This window comes from Stegostoma tigrinum, chromosome 5, assembly GCF_030684315.1.
Source record: "Stegostoma tigrinum isolate sSteTig4 chromosome 5, sSteTig4.hap1, whole genome shotgun sequence".
NCBI classification, from domain to species: domain Eukaryota; kingdom Metazoa; phylum Chordata; class Chondrichthyes; order Orectolobiformes; family Stegostomatidae; genus Stegostoma; species Stegostoma tigrinum.
In genome coordinates, this window is record NC_081358.1 from 50640014 (window position 1) to 50656067 (window position 16054).

The 16054-nt window shown below is 38.8% G+C and overlaps 1 protein-coding gene across 10 annotated transcripts in view; it reads right to left on the reverse strand.

The window, feature by feature from the left end:
• Nucleotides 1-16054, reverse strand: part of LOC125451568 (arf-GAP with SH3 domain, ANK repeat and PH domain-containing protein 1-like) — a 313433-nt gene that overhangs the window by 18933 nt on the left and 278446 nt on the right. For 7 of the 10 annotated variants that reach the window (XM_059645968.1, XM_048528800.2, XM_059645970.1 and 4 more), the window contains 4 exons: nt 15081-15257; nt 6470-6539; nt 5029-5093; nt 3339-3913 (listed from right to left, as the gene is read on the reverse strand). In XM_059645968.1, coding sequence (XP_059501951.1) covers nt 3339-3913; nt 5029-5093; nt 6470-6539; nt 15081-15257 — 887 coding nt within the window. The remainder of the gene's footprint in view (nt 1-3338; nt 3914-5028; nt 5094-6469; nt 6540-15080; nt 15258-16054) is intronic. The other 3 variants (XM_059645972.1, XM_059645973.1, XM_048528809.2) reach the window with 1 other exon arrangement.

A 16054-nucleotide genomic window follows, 5' to 3' on the forward strand; every position in this document is an offset into this window, starting at 1 on the left:
AGGGAACAAGTTTCTATAGTACGTTCAGGAAAATTTTCTCCAATAGCATATGTCAATTTCAATGAGAGAGCAGGCACTGTTGTGCCTGGCTCTTGGGAATGAGGTGGTTCTTGCACCTATCAGTAATTGTCAGTAGGAGAACATGTATGGGACTGTGATCATTGTAACATAAGGTTTAGAATGTTTATGGAAAATAATAAAGAACAAATCAGTAAAAATAACTAAGTGAGGGAGAGCTAAATTTTTTGGTTTAAGGACAGACCCTGTGCTGAATAAATATGAGTCAATGGCTGGTAGGAAAAGTGATAGATGAACAACAGGAACATTCAATGGGAACATTGTCTTGAAATGGAAAAGTACAGCAACAAATTCAGAGCTTCCTGAATGACAAAAGAGATGGACATTAAGAAAAGAAATGTGTACTTATGACAGCCATCAGTTAGGAAATACAATTGGGAACCATAGTAAATGTGGGGGGTTTACAAAAGAGGTGAAAAAGCAAATAGAGAGAGATTGGTAACAAACATAAAACAGAATCGCTAAGTCTTCAACAGACCTAAACAGTTAAAGGAGGAGCAGGATCAGCGGGGGACCAAAAAGCAGATTTACGCATGGAGGCAGAATGCTTGCTGGAGGTATTAAATACTTTGCCTCAATCTTTACCACGGAAGAAGACATTAACTGAGCCATGTGGACAAGGAATTAATTCAGACATCAGAGGGGTTTAAACTGAAAAGGAGTTGGCACTTTTAGGCTGTCGTCCTTAAAATGTCAATCAGGCAACAGAACTTATGAAATGAATCCATGGATATTGACGGACATAAGAGTGCAAAATTGCACAAGCACCAGCCATAGTGTTTTTCCTTGTGTGGTGCTAGAGAACTGAAGAATTTGAAATGTTACACTCTTGTTCAAAAATGGGTTTAAAAATAAGCTCAGCAATTGCAGGCCAGTCAGTTTAAATTTGGTGGTGGAAAAACTTACAGTAATTCATAATAAAATTAACACTGTCACAGGCAATTGCAGATTAATTAAGGAACATTAGCAAGGGTTTCTTAAGGGAAAACAATGTTTAACTAACTTGGAGCTTTTTGGAAGAGGTTAGAAATGGTGTTGATGAGGGTAACGTTGTTGATGTGGTATATGTGTATTTTCAAAAGGCATCTGATACAGCGTTGCACAACAGATATGTAAGCAAAACTACAGTTTTTGATTAAAAGGGACAGTAGCAACATGCACTTGAAATTGGCTAGTGACAGGAAATGAGTAATGGTTAGTACACGCTTACCAGATTGCAGGAGATGTCCAGGATCAGTCTTGGGACCCTTACTTTTCCAGATATACCTTAATGACCTGGATGTTTTGTGTGCGGAACAGTTTCAAAGTTTATACATGCCATGAAACTTGGAAGAAATTTGACTGTGAGGACAAGTTGGTGAAATGAGTGGATAGGTGACCAATAACCTCTATAATTCTTTGTTTGGTGCATGGACCTCTGAGGTCCATGAAAAGTGATGACTTAAAACCATAAATCGATATGCTGACATGTTGATCAGCATACGTGGAATCTTGAAGCTGCTGTGCAGACAAAGGTTAATAAGAAGAAATGTGAAGTTATAGATCATAGAACTATTATAGTGCAAAAGGCAGCTGTTTGACCCATCATGCCTGCACCAATTCTGCTACCAAGTGCCAATATCCTGCCTTTTCCCCATATCCTTGCACTCCATTACTATCCTAAAAAGCATGCGCTGCTCTCTTGAATAACTCCATTGAAAATGCCTCCACTACTCATGATATAGAAAAGTATTTTCTCATATCACTCTTGCTTCTTGTGCACATCACTTCAAATTTATGCCACCTATTTTACTTTTCTTTTTACGAGCCTGAACAGCTTCTTCCTATCCATTTACTCAACCTGCTCACGATTTTGAAAACCTCTATCAAATTTCCTCTCAGCCTTCTTCTTTTCAAGAAGGATCCCAAATTCTTGACTCTATCCTCATAACTGAAATGATACATCTCAGTATGAAGAACATGGAGAGAAAATATAAAATGAAAGCACGATTTGAAAGAAGCACAGAGACTTTGACGTACATGTGCATAAGCCATTAAAGGTGGCAGGACAGATTGAGAAAGTAGTTAACAAAGTATACAGCAAACTAGGCTATATAAATAATAGCACAGAGTACAAGAGTGAGGAAGTTACGCTGAACTTGTATAAATCACTAGTTCGGTCTGAGCCGGAGCACTGCACTTTTGGAATGATAAGAGACTATATAGAATGCAGAAAAGACTCAAAAGAATGATTTCAGGGTTGAATTATGAAGATAGGAGAAGTTGTGACTGTTTTCCTTGTAGAAAAGGTGGCTGAGAAGAGATTTGATAGAGGTATTCAAAATCATGAGGGATCACAGTGTAGCCAGGGAGAAACTGTTCCCATGGGAAGAAGAACTGAGAACAAGTGGGCACAGATTTAAATAATTGGTAAAGCTGCATAAGCATTTTAAGAAAAGCATTATAAGGAAAAAAAAACACATTATCAGCACAGCAAGAGGCCACGGTTTGTGATGCACTGGCTTAGAATGTAATGAAATCAGAAGGGAATTAGACCCTACTCTGTTAAGGTGAGAAGGCGGAAAAATGGCATGAGGTGGGGTCTATTCATTTAGAGGGCAATGGAAAAAATATTGGGCCAAATGGCCATCTTCTGTACTTTTACAATTCTCAGATTCTAGAACAATAAGATTGAAACTGCCTCTATCACTTCCAGGCAAGACATGCCAGATCCTAAGCTAAATTGCACAATAAAGGTTTTGCTCAAGTTACTTCTTTCTCCTGACCAACACATTAAATATGCCCTCTCGAATTCTCAAACATTTCCCACTTGCTATTTTGTGTAGAATAGTTGTGATGTTAAACGCCGCTAATCAAATCTCCTCTTAATGTTTTTTTTCCTAAGGAATTCCACCACAATTCTCCAATTAATCTATGTAACTTAGGTTCTTCATCATTGGAATAATTCTCATTGATCTTTTCTACACTATTTCTAAAGTCGTCCTATCCTTCCTAAATTGTGATTGTTAAAATTGGACGCAATATTACAACCAAAGCTGAACTATTGTTTTATAATGTTCATTATAATTTGCTTTCCTTTGAGGCCCAACATCTTTTAATCACTTTTCGAAGCTGTCTGGTTGATCTTCAATGATTTGGATGTGGAGTTTCTGTTTGTGTTTGCTTCTGTGTAGCATCCCCTGAATTAGTTAACCTTTTCCTGCTTCATTCTTTAAATGCATGATTACAGATTAAATAGAACTTGAAATAAGTATACTTACTGTATTTATCTTGCGTGGTAGGGGTACAGGGGTTTCAGGTAAAAGGGGAGATGTACCATTTGCATCTTCAGATGGCTGTTTCTGCAGCATGTCCCTTGACTGTGGTTTTGGAGAAATCTCTTGAGCCTGTGGCTTCTGGGACACCTCCCCAGGCTGGGACTTTTGGATGACTTCTCCTATGTGGGGTTTTTGAGGAATTTCTCCTGGCTGTGGTTTTGGAGGCAGATCTTTGGGTTTTTGGGGCAGGTCTCCCGGATGCGGCTTCTGGGGCAGGTCGCCCGGATGGGGCTTCTGGGGCAGGTCGCCCGGATGCGGCTTCTGGGGAAGGTCGCCCGGATGCGGCTTCTGGGGCAGGTCGCCCGGATGCGGCTTCTGGGGCAGGTCGCCCGGATGCGGCTTCTGGGGCAGGTCGCCCAGATGCGGCTTCTGGGGCAGGTCGCCCGGATGCGGCTTCTGGGGCAGTTCTTCCACATGTGATTTCTGAGTCAGGTCTCCTGGATGTGGCTTCTGAAAAGTGTCTGGACTTGATTTGTCTACTGAACTGTGATGGATACTATCGATTTTTCTCAGAGACACTGGAAGTAGGAATGAGTATAAAGATTAGTGTTTTTCAGCTAAATGGGCATTTTGGTTATAAAACTAAACATCACCATAAAAAATCTTTCACTTTTTAGTAGGGACACCTCCAAAAGTTCGTGAAAATCATTTCATAAATAGATGAAACATAATAGACAAACAATGTGAACCTTGCTTTGAAATGAAAATTAGTTCTAATCAAAACATAAAGCTTATTTTAACACGTCTTACACCATTTCTTCCTTTCCTTCAAATTCCTTTAATTTCCTTTCAAATGACAGATGTGGGTCTTTCTAACTCCAATGCAATCTTATTCTATAATACTTTAGAAAAGGAAAATTTATTTCCTATAGAGATTCTTTTTTCACATTTCCTAAGACAGTCTATTACTAAGAGAAGCTCGATTTTGTGTCCTAGCAGAAATCATGGAAATAAAACTTAGCACTTTTTGTTGTAAGCAGGATTTGAATGTCAACTTAAAATGGCATTTTAATGCTTGTTCCTATGGTTAGGTGAAAGAATTTAGGATTCCCTCATATCGGAAGCAGTTCCTCTTTCCAATGCCCATTCCTAAAGGCACTCCCAAAAATACCAGATAATTTCCCATCGAACCAATAAATCTGTTTTTGTTTTCCAATGTTCCCTATCTAAAGGTATTACCTCATCCTGGTAAAGTTCATACTTGTCACATCTCTCCAAGTATGTTCACTAAATGCAAGTGAATCTGGTGAGAGCTTAGACAGTAAATTCTGCAAGCTACTTATCCAGTCAAAAGAATTTTAGCTTCATCTATATGCATCCTCATCCAAGACCTATACACATGAGTCCTCTTTTAAGATAATGATGTACATTATGTTCTTATGACTACGTATGCCATTTGTCAAGCTTTACACACCTATGAGGGAAACTGGATGTGCACCAAATGAAAAACGTCTAACAAACTAGATTCCACTGGTACTTCGTAGATATTTTGTAGAAAGAGTGGGAAATAATACCTGCCACTGAAAAAAGCTTTACATGTACGAGCTAATGATGTAGAATGTTACAATATCATGTTAATTTACAAGTTTAAGTGTTTGAATGTCAACAGTAACTCACACACATTTAACCTTACCTTTTTGAGGTAGCTTTGGAAGCACTCGTGGACCTAAGGCAGTTTTTGTGGTTCCAGTTCCAGTACTGTAAAGCAAATGAAAGGTAATAAATCACCAAATGGACAACTAACTATGAATCATGCTTCCAAGATGAAAATAAATGCTTATAATCTCTTGAATCTCTCATTCTGTTTTGCCCTGTACATTTCCCAAATATGAATGATGGCTTTATGCTGGGGGTAGGAATATTTCTTGAGTCATAATTATTTCAAATATTGTCAGTCTTTTAGTTGAAATCTATAAAACTGTATCTTCTAACGCAATCAGATAATATTGAAAATATGCTACATTATCTCTGGCAATGTGTGCAATTGTCACAGTTAATTTTTTTGAGAGGCAAAGAAGAGTGGGCCACATTTCAGGTTCAAAAGGGTCATACAACATGATTGTGGTGGTCAATTACAAGTTATCTGGTAATGTGCAGTTACCTTTTGACAAAACTACACTTGGAGGAACCAGGATTAACCATATTATTCATATAGCATTATCAAATTGCTGAGGGGATTTGCACTGTTTAGATACTTCCTTTTAGCAAAGCTCCTTGAGCTCAATTTAAAAAAACTTGATCAAAAGTGAGAAAGATGGATTTACTGCAAGAGGAAAGTGGACGTTTACTGATCTTCTTACAAAACTGGTCTTATTGGATAATGAAGTTTGAGTTTGTATAGTGGTGGAAGATGAGTTGCTGGTTAATAGGTTCAAACATGTGTATCCACCTATTGATGAAAAGACAGCAGGCTATGTTTGGAACCTTGAGAAAAGGCTTATCCAACACATTGGAACAATATTAGACTAGTGAGAATGAGTTAATTTATGTAGTTTGACCAATTGTACAAAACAACAGAATCACCATGTACAAATGCACCACTAAATGCTATAACGTCCACTGAAATAAATGATATCCATCAAAAGTGTGTTAATTTTATACTCAATGAACATTTGTATATAACGTAGCAAGTTAAATACCTCTTACATTCGTGATATAAAGACTTACCTTCAAAATTAATCCATTTTGCCATGAAAACAAGTTTAGAAAAACTGGGATATGTTGAGTCAACCAAAGGCCCAGAATTAGACTGATCCAAATGTGATTCAATCAAGCACTAACATTAAAACAGGAGGAGGCCGTTAAATGACCATGATGTTTCAAAGACCATTAGGAACACGTTTTAAGAAATGACAAACAACTATCATCTTAACTTTCAAAGTGATTAGAATTATGCAACATTTAAATTCCAGTAATCCTGCAATAAATGTGACCTTAAATTGACATTAGGTAGTTCCATTGAGTAACAATCGGAGTACTCCAAATTCTGTAGGATATTGGTCCTTTAGTTAGGAAAGAGGGCTCATTCATAATTTGGTTTAAACATCAACGGTGTATCAAAAAAATCTAGTTACCTTGATTGTTGAGGCAATCCCTCAAACTTATTTCCTGTTCGATTTGACTGTGGGGGACCAGTATCTGTGCCTAAGAGACAGTTAAATAATACTTTAGGTTAGTTTAACATTAATTTACATATAAACAAAAACATACAATGAGAAACTACCAAGAATGGATGCTAACAAATTTCAATATCACAGGTCAAGCATAAGTAAACACTACCCATAATTTAGATGACTGATCGTTAACTCTAAATGCAGCAAAGAATTCCAGTTAAAACACATTAGGAATATATTATCCACAATAAATAAACAAATACTATTTGTATTATTCGTTATTCATTTTAAAATTCTGAACAAGTTACTTTTATTTAAATTGCATCATTTCCCCTAATCTAGTTCCCATCATTTATTCATATTTTAAACGGTGGAAAATTAATTAACAAATCATTGAGCCAGATTTTGTAACTTTAATTGTGAGACCACTATTTTGGAATAAATTGTCTCAGCATCTTCCAGTGTGTTCAACATGAAAATCAATTAGCTACTGTTAGATCTGTCTTGATCGTCCATGAGCTATACTACAGCAAGAAACTTTACATTAAAATAAATGAAAGATGTGAAGTTTTGGTTTTTACCCTCTAGTCACCTGCTAAACATGCCAGAAAAAGCCACAGATTAAGTGGTCAAGTTTAAGTGAATTTTGAGTGGCATGATAAATTTTAATCATGGCAGATAACTAGTCAGACAAAATTTACTTTTCCAGTATGCGGAGAGTCATTTCTTCAGAACCAAATTACTACATTTCATGGTGCATAAGATGAACTCATTTTTCTGGCTGTAAAAATCATGAATTTGCATATATCCAGTACATCTGTCAATTTCTTTTCTAGCTGCATACTGTATTTGTACAAACAGACAGCCTCAAATCTTTACCTACAATGGATGTTTGTTAGCAGCGCCTTATAACAAGTTGCAAGGCATCAAGCAGATGATACTATATGGGATATAATGAGATGTGTAAGAGTTTAAGATATGCCAACACACAGCAGAATGACAAAGATGGCAACCATCCACATCCATTGTTTGCTTTCATACTTGGTGGATCAAGTCGACTTTTTTTCGGGTCTTGTAAGGTTGCCTTTTACAACAACGTCTACAGGATTATCGGAAATACTAAACAAAAAACTTTTTAAGTGAGAAACAACCTTTTCAGTCATTTGAAGAGCAGCATCAGAACTGACAGCATCTAATTGCAGGTGCTGGGGGAGATTGTTGGGGGGTGTGTTGGGTGGAGACTGTGGAGAGAATAAGAAATGGTTTCTGGCAGGACAGCTATAAGTGGGGATGTGAAAAGTTGGCTTATCTGTCAACTTCTGTGATGTACTGGTGAAACCCAAACGAACGTTGCAATAACATGGGTGTCCTGGGCAGTGATGTGTGCTGCTGGAGGTGCACTCCTTTCATCACCTTGCACTTCCTACCTCCTGTCTCCTTGAATAGGCATTCTGATCAGCACCTTAATGCTTTGATACCCAGGAGCCTCTTTACTGCTCAAGGCTGTGAAAAGCACAGTGCAGTTTGACCATTTTGGAGAGCCTAGCTGAGGTGTACTGAAGGGAGCATCCAGATCTCTCCAATTTTGTTCAGTCTGCCTTCTTAAATAATTGCATTCCACATGCTGTAGGTTGAATCATAACATCTTTAGGGAGGGAATTCCAGTGACAGTGAAGGAATGGTGATATATTTCAAGTCAGGATAGCAAATGGCTTGGAAGGGAAATTGCAGGTGGTGGTGTTCCCTTTTAGTTGCTGTCCTTGTCCTTCTAGATGGAAGTGCTGTCTAAGGATCTTTAGTGAATTTGCGCAGTCCATCTTGTAGATAGTACACACTGCTGCTACTGAGTGTTGGTGGTGGAGGGAATTGATGCTTGTGGAATGTGGTGTCAGCCAAGTGGTCTGCTTTCTCCTGGATGGTGTCAAGTTTCTTGAGTGTTGTTGGAGCTGCAGCCATTCAGGCAAGCTTGAGTATTCTATCAAATTTCTGACTTGTGCCGTGTAAAAGGTGGACCGGCTTTGGGGAGTCAAGAGGTGAGTTTTCTAATGTCTGACCTGCTCTTGTAGTCACTGTGTTTTTCTGATGAATCCAATTGAATTTCTCGTCAATGGTAACGCCCAAGGATGTTGACAGTGGGGGATTCAGTGATGATAACACTGAATGTCAAGGGATGATGATTAGAACGTCTCCTATTGGAGATGGCCATTGCTTGGCACAAATGCTACTTACCACTTAGCAGCCCAAGACTGGATATTGTCTAGCTCTTAGAGTCATACAGTTGTAAAGCATAGAAACAGATCCTTTGGTGCAACTGGTCCATGCCTACTTGATATCCTAAATTAATCCAGCCCCATTTGCTGGAATTTGGCCCTTATCCCTATAAACCCTTCTTATTCATGTACCCGTCCAGATGCCTTTTTAAATGTGCTAATTGTACCAGCTTCCATCTCTTCTTCTGGCAGCTGATTCCCTACACACACCATCCTCTGCATGAAAAAGTCACCCCTTAGGTCCTTTTTATATCTTTCCTCTTTCATCTTAAATCTATGCCCTCTAATTTTGGGGTCCCCCACCCTGGGAAAACGACCTTGGCTATTTACTCTATCCATGTCCCTAATGATTTTATAAACTTCTGTAAGGTGTTCCCTCAGTTTCCAACACTCCAGGGAAAATAGCCCCAGCCTATTCAGCCTCTTTTTACAGATCAAACAGCCCTCCTCATCTTGTTGCATTTAAACATGGATTACTTCAGTTTCTGAGGAGTCATGAATGGTGCTGAACATTATGCAATCATCAGCAAACATCTGCAATTCTGACCTTATGATGCAGGAATAGGTCATTGATGACGCAGCTGAAGATGGTTTGGCCTAGGATACTATTCTAAGGAACTCCTGCAGAGATACTCTGGAGATGAGATGACTGACTTCCAACAGCTACAACTATACTCCTACTTGCCAGGTATGAGTCCAACCAGTGGACAGTTTGACCCCTAATACCTAATGATTCCAGTTTTGCTAGGGCTCCTTTATGCCACACTTTGTTGAATACAGCCTTAATGTTAAGGGCTGTTGCTCTCACCTCTAATCTACAACAGCATAAGCATGCTTCATGTAATTCTGGTAGGCTAGAACTCCAAACTACATAAAATAATCTCTCAGTACTGGTACTGTGAATGGAACTATTCCCATTAGCACATGAGAGGATAGCTATCAGTACTGAGTACACATTGACATGTTCTCTTGGCATAGTTTCAGACCCTTAGCATGCTACCACGTACTCACCCTGCTTTCACTAACGAGTATTAGAAAGCCAAGGGAGCCCATGCACCAAAAGCTTAACTTAAAAATACAAGTCAATACAGTTCTAATTAAGTGATCAACTAATGCTAATCGGCAACCTTCTTCTCGTTAGGAGGTTGCCTACATGCAGCTGAAAGTGCAACAAAACCTGAAAGTCTTGATGCCATTTCCAAAAAACATTAAAATCAACCCTACTGGTCTCACTAAGGAATCTTCAACCTTATTGATCTGAGACACACACAATGTTGTTTGCCCTGTTTACAAACCACATAGATGTTCTTTGTAGGGTGTTACACTAAAAGCATTCTGTCATAACTGAGAGATGCTCTTCTGAAGAGCACACTAAGTTTCTGGGCAGTTTTAAACAACTGCCATTTCTTCACCACTGACAGTAAAATCTAGGCCAATAACCATTTAGTTAACATCACAAGCAGTTTTTCGTCACCTTTTCTCGTTCAGTTTAATTTTTGCCACAAGTGTTACATTTTTAAAAGATTAGAAGGAGTTTCCAATTCCAGCTGATATTTTCAACTTTGTCACAATATTCAGCAAAAACAAACAACATCAGTTTTAGTAAAAAATGCTTATTTATGTTCCAAGAGTGATTAATTATTGTCAGCTAAAGACTAAAAATTTGTACAAACAAGAATGTTTTACTATTTAATGAAATTATACAAACTAATTAGTGGTGCTCTTATGGTGCAGGGTTCAAGTCCTACCTAATCCAGAAGGGCTCTTATAGTGCAGTGATAGTGTCCCTATCTCCGAACTAGAAGACTCAAGTTCAAGTCCCATCTGCTTCAGAGGAATATAACATCTCTGAATGGGTTGATTAGAAAATACCCCAACTTGATCCAAAGATGTGTCATAACACAGTAAACAGGTTGATTACAAAATACTTACAAATAAATTAGCGTCAATGACTAGTTTAAGATGAACACATTCTATATGTCAGTTTAAATCAAATGCAGATTGAAGCCGAGCTGCAAGAACACAAAATCCCACGACTAGAAGTGAAAGGATGCTGAAAAGGCACCATGGCAGCAAGGTGACCTTAGAATAAGCTAACAGAAGTTGGGTTTGCGAGGTCAGACAGGCAGCCTTCTGCGAAATTGATGGGAGGATGGGGACATATGAATGTGCCTCTGGAAATCCTGCAGCATTTCTGTGGGGTCGAAGGGCCACCATTGCTAATTGAATGCTAGCAATGGCAGGAAGATGGATTTAACTGGCCACTTAAATGACTTATCATCTTCCTCCACTCCTGGGAAACGCCGTTGCAGTGTAAAAATAACAGGCACCGCAACAACATTGCCCGAAAATCTCCTACCGGACCTCAGCTCACCAATCGACAGCCATCCCTTGCATTTCTAGGGGACTAGTATACTACATTTCTCACGTTAATGTTATCAGCAAACTTTGAAATTATGTTCTGGTTACCCAATTCCACATCATAAAAATCAAAAAGAACAATGATTTTAATGGTACTTAATGCATGCCACTACTCTATACTTTTCACCAAATTCAAAAACAAGTGCTCAGCCAGTTTTGCAGGTTTTGTTCATTTAATCTTAAAGTGCTTTCTTCAACCAGCAGATCAAGAAAATAACACTTCGATAATGCACATGTCTTATGCCTAAATGGCTGATAAAACAGATCCTGTGAAAGTCAGCTTACAAAGTGACAATTAACAATGAACAATTTTTTTTGCAAGCTTTTTCCTCGTGAGAATGACATGTTGAGTAGCACTGATGCCCATCTGATTGATCTTTGGTTAGTGACAGTAAAATACCTCAGTGCTCATTGCTCAGAAAAAGTGGCTGTTTTACCAAAGCAAAAAAAAACTAAAGCTCACTTCAACAAATTGATAATTCATTTGAAAGGAATGAATCACACTGTTCAAGAAATCTTTACAATCAGCACACACTGAATGATGCAATCATGTGGTGCCACTATTTAAGAAAGGAGGTAAGAAAAAGCTAGGGAACTACAGACTGGTGAGCCTGACGCTAGTGGTAGGCAAATTGTGGAGGGAATCCTAAAAGACACGATTTATGTGTATTTGGAAAGGCGGGGATTGATTAAGGATAGTCAACATAGTTTTGTTTGTGGGAAGTCATGTTTCATTAACTTGAATGAGTTTTTTGAAGTAACGAAAAGGATTCATGAGGGCAGAGTGGTGGATGCGATCTTTATGGACTTCAGGAAGGCATTCGACAAGGTTCCTCATGGTAGACTGGTAAAGTTAGATTACATGGACTAAAAAGAGAACTAGCCATTTGGATACAGAACTAGCCCGAAGGTAGGAGACGGAGGGTGGTGGTGGAGGGTTGCTTTTCAGACTGGAGACTGTTAAGCAGTGGCACACCACTGCTTTTTGTTATTTACTTAAATCATTTGGAATGTGAACATAGGAGGTATGGTGAGTAAGTTTGCAGGTGACACCAAAACTAGACGGGGGGGGGGTAGGTACAGTGAACAGTGAAGGATGTTACCTCAGAGTACAACGGGATCTTGGTGAGATGGGCCAATGGGCTGAGGAGAGGCAGACGGAGTTTATGTTAGATAAATGTCAGGTGCTGCATTTTGGAAAGGCAAATCAGGGCAGGAGTTATATAATTAATGATAAGGGTCCTGGGGAGTGTTGCTGAACAATAAAACCTTGCAGTGCAGGTTCATAGTTCCTTGAAAGTGGAGTTACAGCTAGACAGCATGGTGAAGGTGGTGTTTAGTGCACTCGCCTTTATTGGTCAGTGCATGGATCTTGGGGGTTGGAAGGTCATGTTGCAACTGTACAGAACATTGGATAGGCCACTTTTGGAATACTGCATGCAATTCTGGTGTCCCTGATATAGGAAGGGTGTTATGAAATTTGAAAGGGTTGAGAAAAGATTTACAAGAATGTTGCTAGGGTTGGAACTGTAGGGAGAGGTTGAAATCGACCAGCGCTATTTTCCCTGGAGCGTTGGAGGTTGAGGGATGACCTTATGCAGGTTTATAAAATCCTGAGGGGCATGGATAGGGTGAATAAACAAGGTCTTTTCCCCAAGGTAGGGGAGTCCAAAACTAGAGGTTGTAGGTTTAAGGTGAGAGAGGAAAGATGTAAAAGGGACCTAAGGGGCAATTTTTCCTGCAGAGGGTGGTGCATGTATGGAATGAGGTGCCAAAGTAAGTGGTGGAGGCTGATATATAATTACAATATTTAAAAAATCTCTGGATGGGTACATGAATAAGAAGGGTTTAGAAGGATATCTGGTCAAGTTGGACCAAAGGGTTTGTTACCATGCTGTACAGCTCTATGATGCTAAAAACTGGCCAGTATTTTGTAAAACGTTCTTGGGAATTTCTTTTACTCAGAGGTTCAAGATACTACAGTTCATTCAGACCCTCCTGCCAAAATTTCCTTAAATGTTTGTTGTTGTTGAGTGGTGCTTCTTTCTAGCTCTTGTTGTTATGCTGTCTGGATGATTGAATTATAAGGGTAGGTTTCCATTCATACAGTAAATTACATTACTTTAAATCTCTAATAACCTAAATTATTTTTCTTTTTAGAAATAATGTCTTTTTTATGACTAGGGGATGTAAATGCACACAGCACTCCAGATTGGGTGTGGCCAATGCTTTTTACATAACAGATATTTCTTTAGGTTTGTACTCCACCATTGTCTAATTAAACTGAACTTTTTATAGTTCCATGATTTCATTGGTTTATCCACTAATTTGTGTTTCTTTCTCACCAGTGCACATGCTGCCATTTAGTACCATTCAATCTACTTGATTTCTTTTGTTTTCTTGTTTTCCCTCTAGTTATTATTCATTTGCCCACCAGAACTACCATTCCTATAAACTTACTGATCCATACTCTTCTGCAACATCATTTCACATCTTTCAAAAATAATGGAAGTTTTTTAAAGATAATTTACAATTTTAAGAAATCACTGCATTGGAATAAGATTATAAATACTAATAAATTCCTTACTTTATAGATCCAGTATATTTAATGAGCCCAAGTTATATGAAACAGGTACAGTGCCTGATCTAAGTTTCACAGTCTTGATCAGGACTCCACAACAGACCCTGAAAGAGGGCGGAGTGCTGGGCTGCTGTTCTGGGTATTGTAAACTCCTGTAAGTTTGACTGATCATCCAATAATACACATATTAGCTCAAGTCATGCTTTTGAGTATGCATTAATCAAAGTAATTTATTAGAAATGTTAGCCAAATAACATCAATGTTGTTATCATTTTCTTTTCAAACAGTAACAAGTTCCTCCTATCAGCAATTTTAGACAACATACTGAGTACTGTATTTTCAATTTTCTACTCAACTAATTGTGAAATGCAATCCAATCTTCCTAATTTACTTAGTGAAGAGCCAGCCATGAACCAAGGCTCCACCAGTGGCTGTGGCAAGTGCATTGAAGTCATTGTGTCCCGATTCTTCCATATTATACTTTCATTCATTGGACGGGGTATTGAGGACACGATTTACATTATTTACATTGGAAAGACAGAGGTTGAGGGGGGCCTGATTGAGGTCCACAAAATTATGAGAGGTATAGACAGGGTGGATAGCAAGAAGTTTTTTTCCCCAGAGTGAGGGACTCGATTACTAAGGGTCACGAATTCAAGGTGAGAGGGGAAAAGTTTAACACAGATATACGTGGGAAGTTCTTTACGCAAAAGGTGGTGGGTGCCTGGAACGCATCGCCAGCAGCGGTGGTAGAGGCGGGCACGATAGCGTCAGTTAAGATGTGTCTAGACAGATACATGAATGGCCAGAGAGCAGAGGGATACAGAAATTGGAAAATATGTGACAGGTTTAGATGGAAGATCTGAATTGGCGCAGGCTTGGAGGGCTGAAGGGCCTGTTCCTGTGCTGTAATTTCCTTTGTTCTTTTTCTTTGTTCTATTATTTCAGAATACGCCACATTAAAGTAAAAGACAAACAATCATCAGTGTGGTGGACAATGAGAGAAAAAAAATTGTGCTGTCAAGAACAGCAACTTACACACATCGGGGTTGATGATAATTATCTGACGAAGTAGCAATGCAAGCGTGTGAATTTCCTCACGTCAAAGTCCCCAGATAATATAGTTTCCATACACCAATGATAGCAAATTCCATTGATATCCAGAGGTTGAATGAATGAGAAAGAACCAACTTTTTGCAGTTTCTTCCTTTTATATCATTTTTACCTTAATAAACAATAATATAACTTTCTGCTTCCTACAGTAATTTTACTTAACTAAATTAATATAAGAAAAACTCACCCCAAGGAATCAGACCTTTATTCTGGGGACCGTGAGGTAGCGGGCTTGGTGGGTCAGATAAGGTTCGTTTGTGTCCAGGGGGTGGGGGCGGTGGTCTCTTCTTTGATAAAGTGGAGCTGCCAGTTGTGACCTGGGGACCTACAGGAAGGACTGAAGGAGGGACTGGGCCATGTGGAGCTGGAGAAGCACAAGAACATAGCTGACTACTGCACATTATGTTAAGAGCAGTTATGAAAGCAAGCTATACAGTGCAATGAAGGATCAAAGCAATGTAAAATAACTGACTTTCTCCCATCCACCAAGGACTAAAACTGATGAACAGAAAGCAAATTTTCATTTCAAGATTGTAATAGCAGTGATCTAATTTTAGATGTAATATACACATTTGCAACATTCCAAATATCACTTGTACAAGATCAGAATTTCAAAATTGATCATATTTAATATTAGGAACAAAAGAAAATCATTCTTGGCAATCACATATGATGACTATTAATGAACTGCAACATCTCGAAGTTGGGTTCTCAAACTTTTTTTTCTGTCTGTTACCAAGTGACAGCTTTAAGTCAAAAGAATAGTTTCAAGCACCATCTAGGCTGTCACGCAATCCAATACGAGGGGTAGGCTAATCATTATTTATTTTAATTGTTAACTCACTATATGTGGGTGTTGCTGGTTAGGCCAGCATTTGTTGCACGGTATTCACTGCTCTGAGGAGGTGGTATTGAGCTGCCTTCTTGAACATGTAGTGTAGGTAAAGCGACAGTACTGTTGGGGAGGGTTTTCTAGGATTTTGACCCAGTGACTGTGAAAGAATGGCAATATTGTTCTAAATCAGGATGGTGTTTGTCTTAGAGGTTGATATTGTAGGTAGCAAAGATTCCATACATCTGCTGAGTTGTTCTTCTTGATGCACAAGTTTGAAAAGTGCTGTCTAAGAAGCCTTGGTGTGTTGCTAGTGTATCTTGTAGATG